At 49.0% G+C, this 26,495-nt stretch overlaps 1 protein-coding gene across 3 annotated transcripts; it reads right to left on the bottom strand.

Moving 5' to 3' along the window:
- Positions 1 to 347: 347 nt before the first annotated feature.
- On the bottom strand, positions 348 to 26,473 carry EMC1 (ER membrane protein complex subunit 1). 3 transcript variants are annotated; one of them, XM_055332776.1, is made up of 23 exons: positions 26,353 to 26,473; positions 22,936 to 23,060; positions 22,241 to 22,306; positions 21,891 to 21,984; positions 20,518 to 20,646; positions 19,434 to 19,560; positions 18,724 to 18,873; positions 18,249 to 18,416; positions 17,702 to 17,773; positions 17,283 to 17,342; positions 16,362 to 16,484; positions 15,492 to 15,588; positions 15,043 to 15,165; positions 13,225 to 13,424; positions 12,913 to 13,062; positions 12,069 to 12,230; positions 11,606 to 11,725; positions 7,787 to 7,924; positions 4,279 to 4,452; positions 3,533 to 3,743; positions 3,148 to 3,232; positions 1,907 to 2,036; positions 348 to 1,750 (listed from the first exon to the last, which is right to left on the bottom strand). In XM_055332776.1, the coding sequence occupies exons 1-23, from the start codon at positions 26,466 to 26,468 to the stop codon at positions 1,571 to 1,573; spliced, it is 3,000 nt and encodes a 999-aa protein (XP_055188751.1). In that variant the 5' UTR covers positions 26,469 to 26,473; the 3' UTR covers positions 348 to 1,570. The 3 variants fall into 3 exon arrangements, with proteins under 3 accessions (XP_055188751.1, XP_055188752.1, XP_055188749.1); XM_055332777.1 differs by having other exon boundaries at positions 15,043 to 15,162; positions 17,283 to 17,345; XM_055332774.1 differs by having other exon boundaries at positions 17,283 to 17,345.
- Between the last annotated feature and the right edge of the window lie 22 nt (positions 26,474 to 26,495).

The raw sequence follows: 26,495 nt of genomic DNA on the forward strand, positions 1-26,495 counted from the left end.
GCAGCATATATAACGGCAAAAAGAGTTCAAGTTTTGTTTTTAAATAACACAATTCTTGGGATGCCTGGGTGACTCAGTCAGTTAAGTGTCGGCCTTTGCCTCAGGTCATGACAGGGTCCTGGGATCAAAACCCGAGGCGGGCTCCCCTACTCAGCAGGGGGCTTGCTTGTCCCTCTCCCTCTGCCCCTACCCCCGCCCTCAAATAAATAAAATCTTTAAAAGTAATAATAACACAACTCCTAGATGATTAAATTGGCATGTTTCCCTACTAAAATACACAGCTTCTGGTTCCCTCTAATGCAGAAGTTGTCTCAGAGTCCCACATCACAAAAAAGGTCAGACATTCATGCCCTTCATCATCCACTTTATTCACACATCTGAGGGAACTGCTCCTCCCCACAGGCTAGAGATGGTCTCCTCTGCACATTTAATCCTCCACAGGAAAAACTCCATAATTCCCCAAGGTGCATAAAGGAAGCCTTTAGGACTTTTTCCATTTGTGGCAGAGATGTCAGCCCAGCCAATCAGCAATGCTCCCTCCACAATGTGCCTGTTTCATAACCCCGGTCCCCTCTCCCCTTTTTTAAAGCTGCAAAGGTTACAGCAGTAATGTTTAAAATCTACTCACTTTAGGAGAGATCTGGTGATGCACTCATTAATTTGTATCTAAAAGTAAAAAATAAATAATGTTCTTAAACAGGATACCTGTCTCTAACTAGGTCAGAAGAGGACTAGACCAGCCTGGGGGTACAATGAAAGGTTAGGAGGTACCAAGAAACAGGTAGAGTCTCTCTTCCCTTGCAATCTCTTGCAGGTTCAGGCAATTCAGTAGTATTAAGGCGGCCTTGGCTCGGACACACCTTACGTGCAAAGCATGGGCAATGACCAGCAGAACAGGACACTGTGACACACCTAACTTTTGATAAACTGCACCAAGGACTGGGTGGCCCAAAATAATGAGAGACTCCAAACTAGGGGCTTCAAGTGAATTTTGACACCATATATAGATTCTTCAAATCCTAGGAGAGAATCCATGAGATGCTGGATCCATCTTTGAGCCTCAAATAAGCATAGATCTTCTTTCTCCCCAATATAAAACAGTAAAAGCACCTATGAGGTGGAGTTATCAAGAAGAGTTCCCTCCTGACTGAAGCATGAGGCAAGGAAACAGTCAGAAGGACTTCTAGATGAGCCTGGGAAACAGAAAAGGTGAACCAAAATCATGTGACGTGAGCCTCACAAAAGAGAATGATCTGTTGGGGGACTTAGTAAAGAAAAACCATTCGCAGATGGGCAGAGGAAGGAAACAGGGCGATGTCCTTCAGACTCTGAGGGCAAGTCCGCCGAGATGCTCTGAGATTCCCGCCTGAGAGAATGAGTTCAGCCTCCATCCACCCCTGATGCTGCAGCAGACATGTCCTGAAAGGAGTCTCCACGAGTGCCCATCTTCCCCACGACTCGGCTGAGATGAGCACCCAGCACACGTCCTCCCCCAGCCCTTCACTCTGCAGCTGGAGCTTCTCGTCTGGCCCTTACTGCCCTCAGCTCTCTGGCAGTGGGTCCCGTGTCTTTACCGCCAGGCCCGATTCAGGAGTTTCACCTGTGCCAGTCTCTTAGTGATCATGGTGGCAAAGACCAGGCCAAAGAGGACACTGCTGATCAGCACATAGTCATAGTCATCCTTCAAGACATCAAACTGCTTGGATGGGTAGACTCGAGTTTGGTAAATGTCCAAACCATAGGCCACAACCTGGAAGGCAGACAGAACGAGAAATACGTGAGAGAGGTGGCCAGTGGTCTACCACAACCTCAAACTCTGGTCAGAAAGGAAATGGAATCCTCAGCTGTTTCCCCAGGGTGAAGCAAAGAGCGGCTGCCACTCAGGATGGCTGTGAGTTCTACTCACCAAACAAGTGGACTCCAGGCCTGAGGGAGCTGTGTAGATACCTCGCATTCGAGAAACCGTCTGGTTGTAGTTAATGAATCGCTCTGCATGTATCTGCACGTCTGGGGAATATGGGATTAGGTTCTCCTCTCTGTAAGACATCAGCCAGGACCAGCCTTCAGAACTGCTGCAAGGAGATCTCCTGGCTGCCCTTTCTCAGTCCCGGGAGGCTTTGAGGCCACATGTCTAGCCTCAAATTTTCCTTCAAAGTCTCCTTGCATCACGTAGTTAAAAATTTAGCAGCTTCATGTTAGAAAGGGCTACAAAAGAAAAACCTGTGTGGAGAGTGAGATCTGTACTCCTACCTTGTTCTACATCTAGTAACAGCCAGCCAGTATTTCACACTAGAGGAGGAAGTCAGGGCCACTCTAAAACCCACACGTGGAGCCTCTAGGACAATTCCCACCCCTGGTCCATGCTCCTTGGAAAACCCCGGCCTCACCCCACATGCTTGCCCAGCTTCAGCTGCCCCGCTCTCCACACTGCACTCCCCCTTGCCTCCTGTGCAAACGCAGATCTGCTCTCCCGTGACACTGCTCAGTTCCCCACACCCCTAAGTGAACAGAATTCAGAACAAAAGTGAGAAAGTACCAGATAGATGATGGCTGGCAATACAAAACTGAATGCCAACGGTCACAAGCTACTGGCTTCCCCACATGACCCAGCTCCATTAGCTCCCTAAGCCCATCTCCTCACGTCCCCCACCCCCAGCAATAGCTGTAGCCAGCATGGCCTCCTCCCTGCCTCTGGCACACCAGCCATGGTCTCGGTGCATGGGCACAGCTCTCCCCTGCCTGGGAAGTCTGCTCTCAGACAGCCAAAGGTTGGCTTCTGACCACCTCCAGTCTTCAGTCACCTTCCCAGAGGGGCGTTTCCAGGCCACTCTCTCAAGTTACAACCCCTCGTACCACCCCTCCCAACCCTCCATAGCCCTGGTCCCCTCTTAATTTTTTCTCAGTAGCCTTTACAAGTACCTAACACAGTATTATTTCCCTTGCCTATCTTATTCAGTGTCCGTCTCATCCCCTCACCAGCATGTTAAGCTAGCTCCATGAGGGCAGAGGTTTTCGTCCGATTGTTTCCTGCTACAGCCCGAGCCCCCCGCATAGCAAGGCAGCACGCAGCAGGCTGAGGACCAAACATAACCAACAGGCCACACTCCTTAGGGTGGGGGCCTTCAGCACTACCTGCAAGCATCTCACCTGCTTTGTTCTGTTGGGATCTCAGGACGGCGGGGATCCAGCAAGGCTTTAGGAAGGGAAAGGATTGCTCCAGAAGGTAGCCCAACTGCACAGAAACAAGTCAACAGAAGTCAGTGTTCACAGTGATCCAAACCAGGACTAGTCACAACAAAAATACCATTATCACAGAAATTTAAAATAGAGTTTCAAATCCAAAAAAGTGGGTCACTTACAGTGGCAAAGCTGGACTAAGGAACTCTGCCTACTGATACAAAGCCCTCCTCACTAATGTCCCCTAGTGGTCAAACAGGGTTGTGCCGGCAGCATGCAGCGTGCCTCCAGCTCTGTCCTGGGCGTGGCACACGGAGGAAACCATCACCCCAGAGACCCTTCCCCTGTTACTCACTAAGCAGGTGCCGGCTGGTGATGCCACGCTCGGTGATGGTGGCTTCCATGGCACTGATGGAGGAGGGGAAGATATAGGACTGCTGGAGGACCTGGGGCAGCTGGGGGCGGTCCAGGGAGCTGAAGGCCGTGGCATTGTACTGCTCGGTGCCCTCGTAGAGCTCTAGCGCAGTGAACTCGTTGCGCCGGGCCTTGGTATTCCAGTACTGGTACTGCAGAGAGGAGGGGTGGCATCTGGGGACTGAGCTGCCAAGTTCAGCTCAAAAGGGGTATTCCACAAGAAGGCAGGAAGGAAAGAAACCACCCAGCACCACCTTGTTGCTACTAAGTTTACTAACTCTCAGGGTAGTTTTCTCTAGCTTTACCCAAACTTTACCATAAGACAAAGGATTCTCAAGATACTTAGGAGTTGGAGAAATTACCAGCTAGGGTCTGGGTACTTGTTCCAAGTCAGACCAGAGGACACTCTCCTAAGTTACACAACACAGAGTTCAATAACCCTTCAAGGTCACACCGGCGGGACAAGGAAGGGCTGCCACCAGCCCAGAGCCATCTAGCTCCTGAGCCTAGCCCCCTAACCAGCACCTCAGCTGCCATCCAGGGGTCTAGATCCAACAGAAATAGAAAGCAGCACCAATTTCTGGAACAAGAGGCAGTGAAAGTATTCGAGACCGCAGGAGACCAGCCACACAGCCTTGGCTGGGTCGCATCCCTGCAACTCCCACCCGTCCACCTGCCGCTCCTTACCACCACCCAGTTCTCTGAGTGCACGATGTGGACGGGGCCCTTGGCCTTCCTCTGCACGGAGGAATGGATGATGCGCCCAGTGACACCATCCACGAGGAAGATGCCAATGAAGGTGCGCTCATGGTGTACGTCTGTGCTCTCTGTCACGACGGCCAGCAGGTTGGGGTTCAGGCTCTAGGGAGGAGGAGGGAAGAGTTCCTTCAGAGCCACAATGGCCAATCACAAGCTCTGCTGTGCTGTAAGCCCTGGGTGGAGAGGCAGACCTGGAGCCCACCTGCCCGGTGGAGGAATTGGGCTTCCTGACCACAAGAGCTTTCTATCGGTGTCCGTCGTCACTGTACTCGGTGCCATGTGCCAAGTCAGGTGCTCTGCCTACATCACCTCACTGAATCCCACAAACCTGGGAATGGAGCTACCGTCATCCACATGTAATAGGTGAGGAAAGGCTTCAGGTAGTTAAGCAGCTTGCTCACGCCACAGACACAGTAAATGGTTAACTAAAGATACAATCCGGTCTGCCCACTCACTGACCTAAGCCACTGCTCCGGCAATGCTAGTTCTTTGCACCAGTACCCTCCCTACCCTAAACCAATGGACGAGTCTCCATCCTCGTCTCACCTGACCTGCTAGTACAAAGTGACACACATGATCACCCCTTCTCAAAATACTTTCTCCACCTGGCATCCGGGACATGTGTTCCCCAGTTTTCCTCCACCCCACTGGCCCCTCCTTCTCAGTCTGTTCTGCAGGCTCCTCATCTCCCCAGTCTCCTGGACATCATCTACACTGGCTCTCATGGTCAGGCCACTCAGGGGTGCTGCCAATGGCCAAGGTCACGTACCCACGCTGCACTGTTCCAAATTCCAGGCTGACGTCTCAGTATCTCTTCTTAAATGTTCTACCTCAAACCTGACACGCCCCAAAGGGAACTCCTGTCCTGCCCGTGCCTAAAGCCTGCTCCCTGCAGGCCTCCCCAATGTATCAGGGTGGAGATCCGAAACCTCCAACTCCTTGACTCCCTTCTTGCTCCCCAAACATCCCACCTATCAGCATATCCTACTGATTCTACCTTCGGAAGCACCTGGACTCTGGTCCCCCCATCCCCCCCAACCCAGGTCAAGCCACCACGTCATCTGGCTTACTGCAAGAGCAGGTCAGCCTGCTGTCCCCCAGGTCAGCCTGCTGTCTCCCTTGGTCTTCTGATCTTGACCCAGCAAGCTGAGTGAGCCCTTAACCTTAGTCACTTATGTCACATCTGTGCTCCCAACTTCCCATTGGCACTCCAACTCATTCAACATCAAGGCGAGAGTGGTGGCCGTGATATGCCCCGCCACCCTCCAACCCCAGCAGCCTGGACTCTCCTCACTCACCCCATTCCAGTCATATTGCCCCCCCGCCCCCGGCTGTTTCTAGAACACACCAGGTCCACTCCAGCCTTCCTGTCCAGAAGCCTGTTCCTCTATGTTATGCACTATCCTTCCTCCTTCATTAAGGTTTCACTATGTCAGTGAGACCCTCCTTAACCTCCCTATTTTAAATTCCACCCCCTTCCAATCCCAGCTTCCCACTCCCCTTTTCTTGGCTTTGTTCTTCTGTAGAACTAATCCTCTCTCTGATATGCTCCTGAATATATTAACAGCCTCAATTTTGTCTATTTTGTTCACTGATATATCCCCAGGGTCTAAAAGAGTACCTGACATCCCGCTAGCAAGCCCCCACTCCTACAAAAAAAGTTCAACTTCCCTTTGTGGTATTCCAACTAAACCCCCAACCACAGTCTAACCATGAGAAAAACATCAGACAAAACCAAAATTGTCTACAAAACACCTGTCTAGTACTCTTCAAATCTATCAAAATCATGAAAGACTAAACAGGCCGGAGGAGACTTAGAGAAACATGGCAACTCCATGGGGCATGAGGCCTGGGATTGGGCCTGTGGCAGAAAGGGACCTTCATGGGAAAACCAGTGAAACCCCAAGAAAGTCTGTAGTTAACAGTCTTGTACTGATGCTGGTTTCTTAGTTCAGACAGATGCACCACAGTCCCTAGGGAAAGCCAAGTAAGGTGTACATGCCAATTCAATGTAGCATCTTTGCAGCTTTCCTGTAAATCTAAAATTAGGCCAAAACAGAAGGAAGCTTCCTGAAAAAAACTAAAAAATTTGTGTGATGTGTACAAATCCAAAAAACCCTACTCTGGCTACTATTTTTTTCAATGTAGAAGAATACAAGTACTCTAGTAAATTTTAACTCATAAAGGTAAATTTACATAATGAACACACTTTTTGTAGTACAAATCAAATGTACTTTAGAATTCATGTTATTTTGGCCTTTCTGAATAAGTCAAATTGCAGCCATATGGAAGGCATCCATCAATAAAGATTTCAAATCAAGAGTGCTAATAACGTTAACTACACGGCTGGCACTGTTCTAACCATGTTACATGTTGTTGTTAATCTTCAAAAACGATCATACGATGTAGGTGCTCTTAACTCCATTATATTCTTAAGAATACACATTCAGGGACAGCCTGGGTGGCTCAGCGATTTAGCGCCACCTTCGGCCCAGGGCATGATCCTGGAGACCTGGGATCAAGTACCATGTCGGGCTCCTTGCATGGAGCCTGCTTCTCCCTCTGCCTGTGTCTCTGCCTCTCTCTGTCTCTCATGAATAAATAAATCTTTTTTTTTTTAAGATTTTATTTATTTATTCATGATAGTCACACAGAGAGAGACAGAGAGGCAGAGACACAGCAGAGGGAGAAGCAGGCTCCATGCGGGGAGCCAGACATGGGATTCGATCCCGGGTCTCCAGGATCGCGGCCCGGGCCAAAGGCAGGCGCCAAACCGCTGCGCCACCCAGGGATCCCTAAATAAAATCTTAAAAAAAAAAATACACATTCAGGAAACATATGAAAATTAGCCATGATGAGCAGCTAGCGTGCGGTGGAGCCAAGTCTGTACCTGGACAGTCCAGCTGGCTTACACCCTGCAGTGCTGCCCCACGCCCAGTGAAGCAGCTTCCCCATCAGCTACCTTGGACATGCTACCCTGTTCCAACACACATCCTCCTCCAACTCAATCCATGCTCTGCAGAGCGTATAATTAATATAATTAATGACCATGCATTACAAGGACTGCCTTCTCTCCCAGCAGTTTTGCAACCCACTAGCTCTGTCTCCCTTCCCTTGCCACTAACTAGTGTTGGATCACAGAGATGGAGTTTCTAATGGATTAACTAAGGCTTAACTCCAGAAAGTTCTATCAGCACTATCAATAAAAACAAGAGCTAATGTACTGGGTAGCAGCCATATGCCAGGTACTACCTTATGCACGAGCATCTACGTGATCATCACAATGACCCTAGGAGGAGATGTTATGCTCATCTCATAGATGATAAATTAAGGCTCAAAGGAATGAAATGACTCACTCAAGATCAAGTATCTACCAAATCCTAGAGCCAGAATCCAAACCCTTGCCCTTCTCGACCCTGGAACTACAGAACCATACCTTATAGAGCACACTGCGGTCCCCCATCACTCGGCCCTGGGAATGAACGTGCTCACTGCTGCGCTTCCCCTTCACCTTGACAATGCGCTGGACTTCTGGGGGAATAGTCAGCTCCCAACTCAGCTCAGTGCTAAGATCCTAGGGCAAGGGCAAGAAAGCCAGCACTTATAATCTGGTGGGTACACTCAGACCCATGACAGTTATATATCCCACACACCTTTATTTGGGGCCTTTGTACCAAAAGAAACAGAAATCAGAGCTCCTAGGAAAACAGCAAAAAAGGGTCTAGTTTGTACAGAAGTTATGGAACTCTTAGTTTGTTGAGGCAAGATACTGAAGCTAGTAAGAAAGAAAAGGAATGTTCAGTGGTATCCCACTGTTTATCTGAGTATGAACTATCCAAGAAAAGTTTACCACTTATTAATAATAACTATGATTCCTGTATCTGAATCCAGCAATAAATTGCTAAGCTAGCGGGGACACTGAAACATTACAGGAAGGACACCTGGGTGGCTCAGCAGTTGAGCATCTGCCTTCAGCTCAGGGCATGATCCTGGAGTCCCGGGATCAAGTCCCACATCAGGCTCCCTGCATGGAGCCTGCTCCTGCCTCTGCCTGTGTCTCTGCCTCTCTCTCTGTTCCTTTCATGGATAGATAAATAAATAAAATCTTTTTCTTTTTAAAGAAACAAACAAAACATTACAGGAAATGCTCTCTATGGTCAAGAAAACCAATTCACAAACCTTTACAGTTAAATATATTATTTTTTTAAAGATTTATTTATTGGGATGCCTGGGTGGCTCGGCAGTTGAGAGGCTGCCTTCAGCCCAGGGCAAGATCCTGGAGTTCCGGGATCGAGTTCCACATCAGGCTCCCCACATGGAGTCTGCTTCTCTCTCTGCTCTGTCTCTGCTTCTCTCTCTCTCTGTGTCTGTCATGAATAAATAAATAAATCTTTTGAAAATAAAAAGATAAAGATTTATTTATTTATTTATTTGAGAGAGAAAGAGCACTAGTGAGAGAGCAGGCAAGCGAGCATGAGCTGGAGGCGCAGAGGGTGAGGGAGAAAGAATCTCCAGCAGACTCCCCACTGAGCACAGAGCCCAATACGGGGCTCACTCTCACAACCATGAGATCATGATGACCTGAGCCGAAACCAGGAGTTGGACACTTAACTGACTGCATCACCCAGGCGCCCTATAGTTAAATAATTATCCATCCAAACTATGTATACATGAAGCCTTGGGAGGAAGGGGAGGGGTGACTGGAAAGGGCCCTGGTGCCATGCTGCTTCCTGATCTGAGTGCCACGTACACAGTGCATTCAAGAAGCGAACCATAACCTCATGATTTTGCATTTTCTCAATGTTCTAAAAAATGGACTTAACAAAATAATGAAAAAATACATTACGTAAAAGGAACAAATTTTACATTAAAAAATACAGGTCAATTCTGTTTCAGTAAGAAAACCTAAATATAAACCCCATATGTATTATAGTCCATATCACTGTTACTCTGTATCTGTAAAAACACAGAAAGGCCGGGGGAAGGGGCGCCTGGGTGGCTCAGTCGGTTAAGTGGCTGACTCTCTTGGTTTCAGCTGGGGTCATGATCTTGGGGTCCTGAAATATCCCCTGGCCCTCTGTGTTGTGCTCTGCACTCAGCAAAGGGTCTGCTTGTGGACTCTCCCTCTGCCTCTAACCCCTTCCCTACTCACACGTGCACGCTTTCTCTCTCCCCCTACTCCCTCAAATAAATAAATCTTAACAAAAAAAGATGCATGGCCAACCACTTACATATGTTTCATCTGCAGGAGGCAGCTGAGTGCGGGGCTGAAGAAGTCTGTTTATGTCCTACATTTAATTTTTACAGTGAGAATATATTCATGCATTACTGAAATTTTTTTTTAATAAAAATGTTATTAAGAGCAAATTAGGCTTCCTTGCTATGGGCTCCTGTGAAACCATTAGGATTTCCTAAAGCATTCCCAGGGAGGAAGGCCCCAGTAAATGCACTTGGAGGTCAAAGACCCAAGACTGCACTTGGCTTATTTCCCACATAAGCTTTGTGTACTTTGCCTTCCCTTGGCCACTGTTTCTTCCCATTTCCTCAGGATTCCACCCATCATGACACTGACAGACTTGCTCTCCTCTATCCACAAAGTACATCTCTTTCAAGGTACACCTCCCCTTCTTTTAAAGATTACTTATTCAGGGATCCCTGGGTGGCGCAGCGGTTTGGCGCCTGCCTTTGGCCCGGGGCGCGATCCTGGAGACCCGGGATCGAATCCCACATCAGGCTCCCGGTGCATGGAGCCTGCTTCTCCCTCTGCCTGTGTCTCTGCCTCTCTCTCTCTCTCTCTCTCTGTGACTATCATAAATAAATAAAAAAAATTAAAAAAAAAAAAAAGATTACTTATTCATGAGAGACACAAAGAGAGAGAGAGGCAGAGACACAGGCAGAGGGAGAAGCAGGGGGGGACTTGTGACGGGGGGACTCAATCCCGGATCCCAGGATCACACCTCTTGAGCTGAAGGGCAGAGGCTCAACCACTGAGCCACCCAGGTGTCCCTCAAGGTCCCCCTTTTTAACAACTTGGAAGGGGCAATGTTTTTATGCACAACGGTAAAGAATGTTTTCTGGGGAGACTATTTCCCATGCTGTTTCTGGAAAGGTCAACTGTTACAAAATGTCAAGAAAGGTCACTGCATTTTTAAGACAACAGCCTCTAAAACTTAGATGGCATTTACCATGTGCCAGGCATTGCTTCCTGTGATTTGCACACATTAACTCCCTGTCTCCTCACAGCAAACTTAGAGTAGGTCCTCTCTCATCTTATTTTATAGATGAGAAAACAGGGCCCAAGAAGTCACGGGCCCAATGTCACAAAGTAAGTAAGTGATAGAGCTTGGCTTCACACTTGGGCAGCTGGAGCCGAGCTCTTAAGCTCTATGTTGTATTGCCTCTCAAAACACCCAGCGGGACAGGGTGGAGGGCCTTTCGTGAGTACATGCTCAGCTAATGAGGTCAAGGCCAGCCTCCTGTGAGCTCAGGGCTGGCCCTCAGAGCCAGTGTCTATCACGGTTTGCTAGCGCTGGACTCGAGTACGCCAGCATTAGAGCAAATCCCAATCCTAAAAATAAGATTCAAAGCACACGTTCTATCCAGAGTGGTCAATACTATCATCTTCATACAGAAGTACAAGCCATTACTCAAGCCCCATTCCTACCTCCCAACCTCTCTAGAACAAACAACAACATCCCTTCCCTTTGCTAGAGGAAAGGAACACAAGATAAAAACTCATGGGGGAAAAAAACAACAAAAACAAAAAACAAACAAACAAAAACTCATGGGGAGAGCAGGAGCAGCTGGGAGGCTCAGCCAGTTAAGCGGCCCGCCCTTTATTTCAGCTCAGGTCATGGTCCCAGGATCCTGGGATCAAGCCCCACGTCGGGTTCCCTGCTCAGCAAGGAGTCTGTTCAAGTGTGCTCTCCTCCTCCCTCTCCCTCTGCCCTTCCCACCACTCACGCGCGCTCTCTCTAAATTAAATAAATTGTAAAAACAAATAAACAACAACAAAAAAAAACACATAACTCCAAGGGGGCAGAGACTTCATCTACTGGGCACTGCTCTTTTCACAGCACCTAGAACCTTGCCTACCAGGCAGCAGCTGGTCAACATGGAAAGGACTATGAATCAGACATCAGGACTACGCTGACCCATATTTACAATAAATGAACATAATCCACTTCTGAGCCAATATCCAGGAAACACTTATACCCCTCCCCTGAAAGGTCCCACCAGGAGGTGCTTTCCCTACCTTTCGAAGTCGGTATCCACACAGCCGTCCCTGTTCTGCATCCACCAAATAGAAGAAGATGGAAGGGGCGAGCTCATGTAGCTGTCTCAAGACATTCCGAGTGGCTGGGAACGCTGTGACCTTGAAGATCCCAGATAGCCCAAGGAAAGAGTTAAAGCTAAAGCATGCTCTGTGCACAGTTTCTCAAGATTCATCACTGTTCACCATCAAAAAGCCTTAAGAACCAAACAGTCCATCTGAAAAGAATTAAAGTCCACTGAACCCAAATAGGCTTAAATCTAATTTTGCTAAGAGCCTGAGTTTTCACAAGTGCAGAAGTGCCATCGGGTGGTGCAGAGATGCCCTTCAGGCCCACACATGGGCTGACCGCACAGAGCTCCAGCTCTGGCCACCAGCTGCCTCGGGACCACCTTCCTCCCACCCAACCCACCAGAGGTTCTCCAGCCACTCTGAAGTCTCCTACCTTATACTCGTCGTCGATCAACAGCAGCACCTTGGCATAGTCTTGATCCATGATGGGGAGAAGCAAAGACTGCAAGATGGGGCGCTTCAGCACTGGGGGAGCCACCTGACTCCACTTCCCAAAGATGGGATTGAAGACATACAGAGAACTCATGCCCGTGTCCTGAAATGGGCAAGCAAACTGTCAGACCCCACCAACAGGAAAAGAATGCAAATGCTAAAGGTAAATAGTCCCCGATTGCTGGGACTTCAGCTCAACTCTGACGGATTCTCTAGACTCCTCTGTATGGATTCCCTATTTGTGCAAAATAAAGTTTCGCCTAAAGGCGAACCATCCTCAAGGCTAATGTACGTGTCAGAAGGTGAACAGTTAAACAGTCCCTGGCTCTGAAGCTAAGCAAGTACCGCACATGCTGAGGAACAAACACAATGGTCAAGTACGGATTCGGGAACCCCGGGCAGCCATTCCAGCAGGGACTACCAAGCCAAGAAAGTGCCCCTTTCTAATGACACCTGAATGAATCCGCTAAAATCCAGCGAATTCCAGGAGGCAGAAACAAATAGCTTTGCATCCTGCTCTCCCTTGTCTCAAGAGAAAGCAGCTGCTCAGCTGGGAAGGAGGGCTGGCTCATCCCAGGTCTGGTGACATCACACCCCCTCCAGAGTCAACCCCCATCGGTCCTTGGCGCTTCCTCCACTTAGACAAACAGCTGGAACAAACAGAGCTCTAACCCCTCAACACTTGTCCCTAGCTCTCCCAGAATTCCAAAGGCCCAGGAGAAATTCAACTTACACAACACTAAAAAGCCACCCCCACTTTGGCTCAAACCTGAGGACAGCCTCACCTTGTCCTTTACCAGGAGGGTGCACTGCGGGGGGTGGGGGAAATGGGCAGTAGTCCTCTGGACCATCAGTTTAAAGGAGGAGTCTGGCTTGACATTGGGGAGATACTGTTTCCACAGGATGGTGCCAGAACTGCTCTCAATGCCAAAAAGCTGCAAGATAAACAAATAACTGACTCACTACTAGAAAGACAAACTGAAGAACTGATTCCATCCTTGGAAATTAGAACCAGTGTCTACCAAAGGCTTTTTTGCTTCCCACTCACAGAACCTCAGAACGTTTGCTACTGGGGGCTTAAAAACCCTCTACCTCACCTTGCCCGAGGCTGTCACCATCACCATCATCTTCTGGAGATTAAATTCATCTCTGGCTAGGGTGTCAATGTTGATCTCATTCTTAATCTGACTGCGGGGCTTCCGAGCATCATAAAACATCTTCCAGAGGTGAGAAGTCCACGCCTGCAGCAGGATGAGCTGTGACGAGAGGCGTTTCAGGAACATCCCCAGTAAGCCGTCTGGTGTCAAGGAAAAGGTAACACAGCTGAGGCTCACCCCTCATCAGACCAGGTATTTCCAGCAAGAAGCTTTTCCTCATGGGGGATCTCTCCTGCTCCCCTGGAATACTCAAGTCATCCACACATGAAGGAGCAAGCCCAAAGGGCAGTCCTTATCTGAAGCTACCAATCTCACATTCAGGTATAGCCATGCAGGAACTTCCAAAACCTATCTTCCTGGCTCGCAGTTCTCTCACCTCCTGGAATCTTGGAAAAGGAGACCAGGAGGTCAGGGATCAGCCATGCAGGACGTGGCCATGCTGAGCATGTCTCCACCACAGCCCGCATCCAGAATGGCCAGAGGAAGGCTTCTGGGTGCCACGAGAAAGCCAGAAGAGGGGAGAATGTGGGAGCGCAGGATGCAGAGGTAAGTGTGCCATGGACAGGAATTTCCATTACCCACTGCTCTACCCCCACCCTGTTCACTATTGAACCTACACCCAACAGACCTACTTGCCACCAACCCCCCTGGGCAATCGTTCACCCCTGACCCTGTCAATGAGGGTGCCACCCTCAAGTCTTCCCCACAGGGTAAGTGTGGCCACCAGAGCAAGGTAGCATGAGTAAAGAGATGGTCTCTGGCGTCTGGCAGCCTGGATTAAAATCCTAGCTCTACTACTCACTAGCTGGGTGACCTAGGAAATGTACATAACTTCTGGCCTCTGGTTCCTCATCTGTAAACTAGTAAATAGTCCAAAGACCACATGACCTACACACAGGACTTCATGCCATGCAGGGTACCTGGTGAGTGCTCACTAAAGAGTGGTGCCCTTGCGGATGCTACTTTCCAGCAACCTCAGCTCAAGGAAGTGAGAGGCAAACAGGACAAGTCACAGGAACAGCAGTCCATGCACACACAGTTATGTACCTCATTGATGCAGGTCAGGAAAAACAAAGAATTAACCAAAAGCTAGCCACGTGGGCAGGCAATGAGCAACAAGGCAGCAGGAAGCAGATTTTACCTTGAATTGCTGGATCCGGGCAGCAGAAATAAATAGTAAAGTCAAATTAATCCTCGGCTCAAGAAAACCCACAATGCCTACCAAGGTGCCTGGCCCAGAGTAGGCCCTCAGTAACTACGGCTGCAGAATGAGGGATGGGAGGGAGAGGCAGGAGGCAGGACTGACCAGAGTGGAATGAACCAAGTCCATTCTGGGGCCTGGGACCAGCCAGCACCAGAGGACACCGCAGATTACCACAACAACCCCGTCAACCCAGTTACACCTCTCCAGAAAGAGGTGGCTGGTGCCTGGGGGACAAAGTATGATACAGTGCCTGGCAGATCTGAGGTACTGAGACAATGGTAGTTACTACTCTACTAAGTTAAGACTCTTTCCTCAGGATCTTCCCATAGAAGGGTTTCCAAGTGGCTCCTTTCAGAGAGAAGAACCGTTACCTAAACCACGTGGCCATGTATGCACTGGAATCTGGTCACAGAGCTAGTTCCACACACACTGGCAAAATGACTGCAGAAAGCCGGGGATGCCGTGAGCCAGCATCTCCTGTCGTCTAACTACCAGACTCATTCTTGGAGCAGCCCCTCCAACCACTATGCTGTCCCAGAGTCCCCCGTGCATACCTGCCTTCTTGCCAAATTCTCCTTCCAGCTCAGCCTGTGCACCGGTCAGGGGCAGATCCACCATCTCCAGGCATACCACCTCCGCCAGCGACTCCTCCCGGCCCCACAGCACCACCTTCCCTGCTACAGAAACCCTGGTTATGAAACCCAAGCCTGCCTCCCCCATAGCCCAAAGGCTCTTCTATGTGGCTCAGGGATTCCAGCAGCTCTCATGTCAGGCAGAGAAGCAGCCACAGCAGGGGGCGGAATTTAACAGCCCAAGGGAAGTTCCAGATCCCACCCTGGAATGCTAAGAGATTATTCAAAAACAGATGACATATGGCTCTAAAAAATATTCAGGCCACACTCCCCTGGAATCTTTCCCAGAAACCAGTCCACGGCCCCAAAAATATAGTCTGACTAGAATCTGGGCAGGCCTTAAAAAAACGGGCTGGATGAGGTCTGCTCACCCAGCTGCTGCAGGAAGAGGAGCAGGTGATCCTCTGTCTGTACCAAGGCCCGGTAGCCCACAGAGTCGTCCTTCTTCAAGAACACCTGGATGTAGAGCTGTAAGCAAAGTCCCAACCACTGCAGTCAGCCACAACCCAAATGTCTCTGAGCACCAGACCCCCAGATTCAAGGTATCAGAAGTTGTTAAAGGCTCAGCACACGAAGTTATTCACCATACAAGCAACATGGCTTACTGCCTAGACCTCAATGAGATAACAAGAACTTGTCAGAGCCAGCACAGCGCCACTAGGCTGCAGCCCAGACCTCTCAGAGGAGGAACCGGACTGCCTCTCAGGCACTGTGTCATTCCATATGCTCCAATCACTCCCCACAAAGTGAGCAGAAGGCCAAGATCAGAGCTTCCATTTTGGAGATGGGGAAGCCACAGCCCAGGGAAGCTGAAGAACACCCTAACTGTGCATGGAGGCCATATAAGACGACGACCAAAAATGCAGGCTGGGGCACTGGTGACAACTTACTAGCTCCGTGACTCTGGACAGGGTCCTGGAATTCACAAGGCACAAGTTTAATTTTAAAATGAGGGCAGTAGTAAGCACTTCGCAAGACTGGTGAGAAAGCTAAATCAATTAGTGTATCAGTAAGTAGTTCGGCACAGTGCCTGGCACGCTCACCACTTTGCACAAATGATACCTGCCTCTACTACTAATTGTGAGGACTTCTGACAGGTCAGCTGTTCAGAGAGACTGAACTCATGTCCAGAGAGCCCAAACACAGGACCCAAGAATTGTGACCTGGCCCTGAGGGAAGGGAGGGACACCCACTCTCGGAAGCCCACGGGCCAGAGCCCAAAGACAAAGCCTTTGACTCACCCGCTCTGGCCGAGTGCCGTTCTGTTCCAAACTGAAGGTAATGGAGGTGTCGAGCAACCGCCGACCTGTCTCCACTAAGTAGAGATTAATGGTGTAGGTCTGGTTGAAGCAAGTCAATGAGTCCTATAGGTATAGACAGCACAGGTCAACTAGAGAGATCCCCTAAAGCCAAGTCCCACAAAAGTAGTTCAGGAATTGGGGTTAACTACCCTAATGAAGGGCCAGGTCAAGAAAGAAATGCAAAGAAAAACAAAAGGAAAAAACAAAGGCAGAAATAAGGTATCTGAGTAAGCAAACAGGACCACTGTACTTGTGTCAGAAGGAAGTCAGTACAGAGCAGCTGACCTCCCCTACAGAGGTAAGACCCCAGCAAGGAAATCACAAAGCTCTTCAGAAGAGCTCAGGAGAGGGGGGCCTGGGTGGCTCAGTCAGTTAAGCATCTGCCTTCGGCTCGGGTCATGATCCCAGGGTCCTGGGACTGAGCCCTGCAACGGGCTCCCCGCTCAGAGCCTGCTTCTCACTCTCCCTCTGCCTGCCACTCTGCCTGCTGGTGCTCTCTCCATCAAATAAATATCTTCCAAAAAAAGAAAGAAAAAAAGAAAGGAACTCAGGAGCTGGAAGACACAGCAGAAAGTGTCCCACCCAGGGTCCTGTGTCCTGCTGCAGTGCAACTGCACAGATCACCACTCAGCAATACCAGCCAGGGCCCCAGAGGACATGCGCAAACAGAGCGAGAGGAAAAAGTGCTTGAGAGCAGACTCTAGGGATCCTACATCCAATTTCCCAATTACAAAGGATCCAGACAAACATGATTCATAGACTGCAGCAAACGCCATCTGAGGCTGAAAGCTCTGGGAGACCTGCTCCAGCCTTCCTGGACCCTGGCATCCAGGGTCCATAGTGCCCAATGCCACACCGTACCTGGGGACTGGGCTTCTCTGCAAAGCTCCCCAGTGAACCATCTTCAGAACTGCTAGGCTTCTGCTAGGGAAAAGAAAAAGATGGAAGAGAAAACTTAGCCAAGGGGTCACTCCCCAGTCCCTGAAATTAAGCTGTCTTTTCCAAGTCATCTCAGCACCCAGGAGAAGACGTCACTCCTCACTACTGCTCATGAGTCTACATAGCTTAACAGCTGCGGATGAAAGTAGGGTTGCAATATTAGGTTCCTGTTCCTGAGGACAAGGGGGTGTGCTGAAAGCACTATAGAGCAACTGAGAACTTACTTCTCAACAGCTTCCTGCCCCCTGGGTTCAAACTGCCCCGACTTTTGGTTCTCAAGGCTCCCGATAGACATAAGGAAGGAACACCCTCCAGTGCTGACCGTTACTCTCGACACTCACCACTTCGCTGCGACAGGTCACCACTGCAGCCACCGTCTTCTCTCCAGTGGTGGCAAAGCTCACCAGCGCAGCCTGGGAATAAAGCAGTGTCAGTTCCTAAATGGGGCCTATACCAGCCAGCGGCCTTACAAAGGAGCATCTCCCTAGGGAGGTCCCTTGGCCTTGGAGCTGAAAGTGCTCCTGACTTTGGAGCATGGCAACCAGGACACCTGAGAACAGAGGGAGGCCCCTGGTGCCTCCACAGCTGAAAACAGGCCCTTCCCCTACCCGCAACACAGGTAGAGGCCAACCCTAAGTCTCATGCTTTTCTTGGTATCTATAGGGAAGCTTGAATTACTCCCACTCTCCTATGGACTCAGAGGAAGAGCCTTCGTTAATTCTCAGAAGAAAAAGTGTTCCATTTCTGCTCTAATGCTAACCCCTCTCACACCACACACAGAGATGTCTGGATCCAGAGCAAACATCTACAGATTCACAAGCAGGACTTACTAGTATCATGGCTTGGCTAGATCCTCCTGAATCCTAGCCCCATACAGCCTGAACTTACCTGTGGGAAGTTTTTGAGCAGACTCAGGGCTCCGTGACGGTAGTGCAGCAGAGCATAGTGGCTTGGGGACAACTGCAGGAAGAACTGGGCCCGAGAAGGATCCACTGGGTTGGGCTGTGTGGGAAGGACCCGGGGTTGGAATCCACTTGCAAATTCTAAGTCCAGAGACTGAAAGGCAAGAAGGAAGAGGATTAGGACTAAAAGCAGGCAAGTCACTTGATCCACCGATCAATCCCAGGCCTCTACCTCATTTTCCTGGTGAGAGTAACGAGGCCAAGCCATATGGTTCTAGAAGAGTGGCCATTCAAGTTCCCTAAAGAGAAGAGTGGCCTACCTATTTCCCTTTACATGAGTTCAGCCAGAGGCCTGACTTTCTTCCAACTGCCAAGGCTCAGGAAGGAAGCAGTGTCAGTGGAAGAAAGACTTTCCTAAGCAGCAAAGGCAAGGCCACAGGCCAGGGAGCAGCACCTCTCACCTGCAGTGGTATCTGCCTCAACTCCCATTCTGTCTCCAGGGCCAAGGTCTGGAGGGACCGTGAGCTTGGGTCAGGGCACACCAGGACAGCCTCATCCACCACACCACAGGCTCCAGTAAGACTCTGAAGCCAGGGGGTTGACACCCTGACCTACAAAAAAGATAGCGAACATTTGTGAGAATTTCTACATTTTCCTCTCTGTTCATCAGCAAGGTCACCACCAGGGCCTAAGCTTGAGCGTTCTCTTCATGGCTGGTTCCAAAGGACTTCTTCCCATCCCTCCCAACTTCTCAAGAGCTCCAAAGATGGAAAAATCAGAATTTTTTTTTTAAGATTTTCTTTTCACTGGAAAAATATACCAGGTCATTTTTAAGACCTGACACTTCAGATAAGCATTTCTCTACTGTACTTATCATATGTGGTTCTCTATCACTACTTCCACAGTATTACCTTCTAAGAAACTCACAGGCAGTGCAAACACCTACATAATTTTCCAGCCCTCCCAGGAAAGCACCATGCATGAAATGTGAGGGCTTTAAACCAACACCTGATGAGGAGAAAGCAGCCTCCAACTGACCAGAATCAGGGACCATGAATGGCTTCTGCATCTGCCCAGCCAAGTTCCCTGGACCCCAATGCAAAGAAGGGCTCCATATATCCCCCTCCACAATCAACAAGGCTCCTCAAGCCAGATGCCTGGCCATCCATACCTGCTGAACAATCTCTCCATCTTCCACATTAAACTTGACAATGTTCACGTGGCTGAAGGGAACAACTCCAAGGGCCCACACCACCCCAGAACCGTAGGAATACATCATCTGGTAATGGATGCTGTCACTAAGGGAAGAAAAAGCAAGGAGCAACAGCTTCAGCGGCAGGACAGGCCCACTCCCAGGTCCTCTAAAATCAGCCAGGTCCCTGCCCACAGATCACAAACTAGCAGTCCCTAAGTAGGTTTTGTTTGGTTTGGTTCTTTCAAAACAGCCATCAGGCTCCCTGCATGAAGCCTGCTTCTGCCTCTGTCTCTCTCATGAATAAATAAATAAAATCTTTAAAAACTAAAAGTAAATAAGTAAAACAGCCATCAACATTTAAAACTAAAAAAAAAAAAAAATTTAGAGCTGACTTTACATGTAAAAACCAGACTCCTGGCTCTTAAAAAGTAGAAGCACCGCTAGGCAATTCCTATAGGGCGTCAATCGGCTGAGTAAGGCTGCCCCCTGGAGGTAAGTCAGACACACTGCAGCTGCCAGCAATTCCTACTGGGCCTGCTTTGCTCCCAGGTGCCAGGCATTTGGCCACATGCAAATTTGAGTTTCATGCCCTGAAAATAGCCACAGGTCTAAGCAAATCTTTTCCTTTCTTTCCTCCCTCCTGATCCTTCAGAGCTTTAATGCTTTCCATGACTAGGACCTCCGGTAACCATCTCAAACCTTGCTCAGTTCTTCCCTTGAGCTCTTCTTCAGTTGTTCTGATTCATAACATGAATGAAAGGCTCAGTCTGACTTGAATTAGAAATCAAAAAGCCCAGAGTGCTATGACCATAATTGAATAAGCCACTCCCCTTGCTGGACTGTCTCTAGTGCCAAGTTTGAGAATCTTCCACTCACTGCAAAGAAATGCCAGAAGTAGCACGCCCTTTGAGCGCAGGCTTCTATCTAGTGAGCCCAACACACGACACATGAGGCCAACACAAGTCGAGCCTGAGTCAGAATAAATGTTACAACCCTCAGAAACAGGAGCTTGTGGAGAGCAGAACGAGGCAGCCACCACCTGGTGGGAAGGTGGCCTTACCTTTCGGGGAGGTGTTCCACCCACTTCAGGTGTCCGCTGGAGAGATGATGCAGGGCAAGAGTGGTCTTCTTCAGGACGGCAATGTACCTCACTGATTCCTGCAGACCTACCAGCCCAAGTGCCTGGAAACTGAGCACAGGTGCAGGGGTGAGCACTGCCAGCACCTCCGGGGTCTCAGATGAGAGGAGACAATCTGGAACACTACCACTGTAGCTTAGTAGGTAAGAAAAGAGGCCTTGGGGTCAAATGCATCAGGATCCTAATATGGGCTCTGCTTCTGGTTAGCTGACTTGGGAGGCTGCCCTTTCAACCACTTGGCTGTACTGCTTCCCTGAAGCCCTGTGAACCTCCTCAGTCTTGTTACCTCCTTCCCCAAGGACTTCCCAGCAAGTAGATCATCCCTCTACCATGGCATCTGTCACCCCGTACTGAGATTACAGGCTATGTGCCTGCCTCCCCACCGCTGACAATGTGTTTCTTGACAACAGAAATCTTCTCAGAGTCACATGTGCATTCCCACTGGCTGGGGGTGTGCCAAATATTAATCAGATAAATTATTATCAGAAAATATATACACTAATGCAAATGACCCCAAAATTGAAACAATCCCAGGAAAGATGTAACAGTTGCCCAAACTATTCTCTCAATATAAAATTAAAACATTGAAAGACTTATATTACATTCCTATATCTAGGACATTAGAGTTCTCATATCACAGTAAGGTTAGGAGCATCATTCAAGTGCAAGGATAAACACTGCACCTAGCACAGAGCTCTGCATCCAATCGGTGCTCAAGAAACACTGGCAGAGTAACCACATGTTCCATGACCTCAGATCATTAAGACACAGGGTGTTTGATGTTATTTGGTTCTTCAGTGGCCTATGAGGAAAAAGTCAAAAGACCCTGAATTGCTGTCCATGCAGACCTGTGTTTCAGCAAAACCTCAAACCACGGCTACCTGAAATGTAACTTCCAGGGACGCCTGGGTGGCTCAGTGGTTGAGTGTCTGCCTTCGGCTCAGGGTGAATTCCCAGAGCTCTGGGATCAAGTCCCACATTCGACTCCCACAGGGAGCCTGCTTTTCCCTCTGCCTATGTCTCTGCCTCTCTCTGTCTCATGAATAAATAAATAAAATCTTTAAAAATAAAAAAATTTTGGGATGCCTGGGTGGCTCAGTGGTGGAGCATTTGCCTTTAGCTCAGGGTGTGATCCCAGGATCCTGGGACCGAGTCCCACATCGGGCTCTCCACAAGGAGCCTGCTTCTCCCTCTGCCTGTTTCTGGCTCTCTCTGTCATGAATAAATACATATAATCTTTAAAAAAATTTAAAAAATAATTTAAGTTAAAAAAAATAGAGCTTCTTGCCCTCTACCTGCCACTGTCCAAGGTAATCTCCCAGTTCAGACCCCCAATGTTAGTCTCCCAGGAACGCATGATCCGGCCTCCATTGGACACAGTGATTGCATCTGGAAGAGAAAAATTCATGGTGAAGTCATCTCCCCAACTGGTACTCTGTTGGGGTATCAGACTATCCTCTGATGGGCTGTGAGCAGTGGCCACACCTCTGATATATGGATGCAAATAGAAGTTATTTATGACACCTGTCCCTTACCTTTTGGGAACACTCCTTTTTTTCACTAGCAGACCCCGTACGAAGGAAGGAACTGAGGAATGGGGAGATGGACCAACACCACGAAAGAGACCAAGCAGGACTGTGCTTACCCTGTCCGTAGAGCAGCATAGCGTCCACTGCCCCTTCTGCTGTGCCCTTGTCAACATGGCGCCACACTGAGAGACACGAGAGTCAGACATTACCATTAACTAGAGAGAGGCGTGCAAAAAGGTAGCAGAGAACCAAAGAGGTCTTTGCACCTTGGTTACTTCATTTTATTTCAAGGGAGAGGAGGATTACACTTAACTGACAATGATCCCCTCACACTCACTGGGTACTGAGAGGAGGAAGGTTTGAGAGGAGCCAGTCCTGTCCCAATCTGAAGTCTCCTCACTTCCCACCCCCCCCACCACCCCACCATTTGTCATACAAATGCATGACAAAATAACAGGATCTTTAAGATGCACAAGAAAAATAGTGATTGTAAATTATATCACCATGATTTTAGTGCCTAAAAACATCCATAAAAGTAGCAAGAGAAAAATGGATTTTTTGAAATAGTATCTTAAGAACTCTTAGAACTCAGGCTAAGGGGATAAACTAAAAAGTCGTTATAGGGAAACAGTTAATATTCAACGCTAACACAACTGAAAAAAAGAATCAGAATCCAGTAAGAGATGCATCTTTCGGCCAATCTGTCCCTAACTTGGGAAGCAACCAGGAAGCCTACACAGGCCATGGGCCATCCTGGATTCATGAGGCTCAGCCACTCCACCCCAAGCTACGGCCCACACTGGTCACTCACAGATCTCCCCAGTCCGAGAATTTAATGCTGCAATCACATTCTTCTCTGTAGCCACAACCAACTTCTTGGATCCAGGGGAAAACTCCAAGGAGGCAAACTTGAGTTTCCCGACATACTGCTGTCTCCTGAGGAAGTGAGGACAAGAAGTGTGATGGTCAAAATCATCACTGCGCAAAAAGTGTTTTGTGAAGAGACCACTGCACCAACACGTGAGGTGGTCACCATCATGGGTATCTTAGGACGTGTGAAGAATGTCTGTTAATGAGGAAATCTGATCAAAAGTAAGATTTCTAGGCAATGGAGTCAGAAACCAAGAGAACAAGAAGAGAGAATAGACCCTCACAGATAAGAAGTACAACTCTTCTTTAAAAAAAAAAAAAAAAAAGATTTTATTTATTTATTCATAGAGACAGAGAGAGAGAGAGAGGGGCAGAGACACAGGAGAGGGAGAAGCAGGCTCCATGCAGGAGCCTGACATGAGACTCGATCCCGGGTCTCCAGGATCATGCCCTGGACTGAAGGCGGTGCCAACCACTGAACCACCCGGGCTGCCCCCAACTCTTACTTCTAAATGCAAGCACATATTGATCTCAAGGGCCACCCAAAAGAACACCAGGTCTAAATCTCCTACAGGAACAAACATCAGTCCTCTCTGTATTCATTAACGGGACCAGACACTCCCATTACACGAGGGAAGAGACACAAAGTCTGTTGTCCACAAGCATACAATCCAACTGGCCCTTCTATTCTGACTCCTGGAGAAAAAAATCATGCGAATTTTCCAACAAAACTCCACAAACTGGGTCAGGCTTCTGTTCTCTTCAGCCTTTTCGAGCCCACCCCATGTTCAGGATCCATTTGACTCATTACTCATGCTTTCCTTGGAATATTTCCCATCCCTTTCAACACCCCTCTCAAGCATAAAGGGAATATAATTAGCTTTGCATGGCACACTACCAAGTCCACGGGAGGTACTTGCACATTGCTGCTACAGGAAAAGTACTCTCATCTCTGGCAAACTAAACACACATGGCAGTTACACTAAATTTCTCTTATGTTGTTTGGTCTAAAAAAAAAAAAGGAAGCAACTCAGCAGATAGTAAAGAAACAGGCTTATATGACATAACAGTTTCTACCTGTATTTTCATGTACTTAATTCTCGCTATATCCATTGAACGCTCTAGGAAATACATAGGACAAATGTTATTACTCTCATTTTACAGATAAGTAAACTAAGGTCTGTTGGGGTCAACTAACTATAGTCAGAAATAGAACACAACACTAAGACTTTCTGATTCTAATTACCATGCTCTCTTTTAAAACACTGTTATCGGGATCCCTGGGTGGCGCAGCGGTTTGGCGCCTGCCTTTGGCCCAGGGTGCGATCCTGGAGACCCGGGATTGAATCCCACGTCGGGCTCCCGGTGCATGGAGCCTGCTTCTCCCTCTGCCTGTGTCTCTGCCTCTCTCTCTCTGTGACTATCATAAGTAAAAAAATAAATAAATAAATAGATAGATAGATAGATAGATAGATAAAATAAAACAAAACACTGTTATCTGGGGCACCCAGGTGGCTCAGTCAGTCATGACCCAGGCTCATGAGCCTCAAGAGACCCACGTCAGGCTCCCTGCTCAGTGGGGAGTCTGCTTCCCCCTTTGCCTCTGCCTGCCACTCCTCCTGCTTGTGCGTGTGCTGTCAAATAAATAAAATCTTTAAAAATAAATAAGTAAAATAAAATATTGTTATCTTTTATCCGGACTGTAAAAGTAATGCCTGCTCAGGGCTCAGGGATGGCTCCATCAATTAAGCATCCAACTCTTGATTTCGGCTCAGGTCATGATCTCAGGGTCATGAGATCCAGCCCTGTGTCATCTGAGCATGAAGCCTGCTTACAATTCTTTCTCCCTCTCCCTTTGCCCTTCCTTCGCATATGCTCTTTCTCTGCGGGGGGGGGGGGGGGGGGAGGGGGGACAAACTAAAGCAATGCCTGCTCATTATAGAAAATACGAAAAATACATAAAAGCATTTTTAAAAATTTAAAATGTCTAACATACCACCACCATAAACTCTTTAATGTTTTAGGGTACTTCCTTCTGTTTATTTTTCTATCTGTAAATGACATGTTTGTACTATTCTAAATTAAAACCATACTACATACATGTACAGGCTGTACATGCGCAATATATACATTGCATTGTGAGCATTTGTCCACATCATTAAAAATATGACTTAGGCTGAATTTATTTATATTTTTTAGATTTTATTTACTTATTCGTGAGACAGAGAGAGAGAGAGAGGCAGAGACACAGGCAGAGAGAGAAACAGCCTCCACGCAGGGAGCCCAACGCAGGACTCGATCCCGGGCCTCCAGGATCACGCCCTGGGTCGAAGGCAGGCGCTGAACCGCTGATCCACCCGGGGATCCCCGACTGAGTGCTTTCTTACCTCTCCATCTACAGCACCCAAAACAACTACTGACCTCTACACACACACACACACACACACAAAAAAAAAAAAAACAAAACCATGAGTCAATGTATCTGATACAGAAAACACTTCACAGAGGAGGAGCTACCTGAGCTGGGCTCTGAAGAATTAACTGTTTCCTGAATAGTCCTGATAACAGGTAATACTTAATCGTACGCCACGCGCCAGACACTGTGCTAACTTAATGATCTCATTCATTCTCACCCCTACTGTAGGTAAAGATGAACTATTAATAAGACCATTTTACAGGGACTCCCGGGTGGCTCAGCGGTTTAGCACCTGCGTTCGGCCCAGGGCGTGACCCCGGAGGCCCGGGATCCCGGGATCGAGTCCCGCGTCGGGCTCCCTGCGTGGAGCCTGCTTCCTCTGCCTGTGTCTCTGCCTCTCTCTCTGTGTCTCTCATGAATAAATAAAAAGAAAAGAAAGCAAGCAAGCTGGCTCCTCCCAGCTGATGGGAGACGTGCAGGGCCCGTCCTGAGCCCGGGGCCGGGTGGGGCTGAATGACCCGACAAGGGGCTCGGTTGAGGACCCGTAGGGAGACCCGAGCCCCCGCTCACGCACCCGAGCTGCCAAGTCGAGGAAAAGCGAGAGTCCACTGAGGGGCCACGGGCCCCGCCCCCCGGAAGACCCGAGCCTGACCCGCACGGAAACCGGGCCTCGGGCCAGAACCCCAAGCCCGCCTCAATGTCAGGCCCGCGGAGACGGGCTGAGAAGCGGCCCTGACGCTGCTTCGTCCAACGCTCCCCTGCGGCCGTCTCCCGCCTCTTTCAACTCTTGAACGCGGAGACCCACATGTTCATTTCGCAGCGAGACCCCAGAGGTGCTGCGGCCGGTCCCGCTGCCCGCGACCCGTCCTCCCCTCAGCAGGCGCGAGGCTGGCGCTGAGAAAATAGCCACGCAGCTCCCGAACGTGACCCACACGCACGCACCAGTCGAACTTGCCCACTTGGTCTTCGTAGACCGCGGCCGCAAGGACAAGCAGGGCGGCCCAGAGCCAGAAGCGGAGACCGGCCGCCGCCGCCGCCGCCGCCGCCGCCGCCGCCATGATGAGAGCCGGGCGCCCCGCCCCCGC

This window comes from Nyctereutes procyonoides, unplaced genomic scaffold (genome assembly GCF_905146905.1).
Source record: "Nyctereutes procyonoides isolate TBG_1078 unplaced genomic scaffold, NYPRO_anot_genome, whole genome shotgun sequence".
In the NCBI taxonomy this organism is placed as follows: Eukaryota; Metazoa; Chordata; class Mammalia; order Carnivora; family Canidae; genus Nyctereutes; species Nyctereutes procyonoides.

Coding starts and splice junctions, on each gene's coding strand:
- EMC1 (XM_055332774.1), bottom strand. CDS start 26,468: ATGGCGGCGGCGGCGGCGGCGGCGGCGGCGGCGGCCGGTCTCCGCTTC. Junction 15,589..16,361: donor ACGGCACTCGGCCAGAGCGG/GTGAGTCAAAGG, acceptor CTTTGCTTACAG/CTCTACATCCAGGTGTTCTT. Junction 7,925..11,605: donor GTGGATACCGACTTCGAAAG/GTAGGGAAAGCA, acceptor CCCTTGCCCTAG/GATCTTAGCACTGAGCTGAG.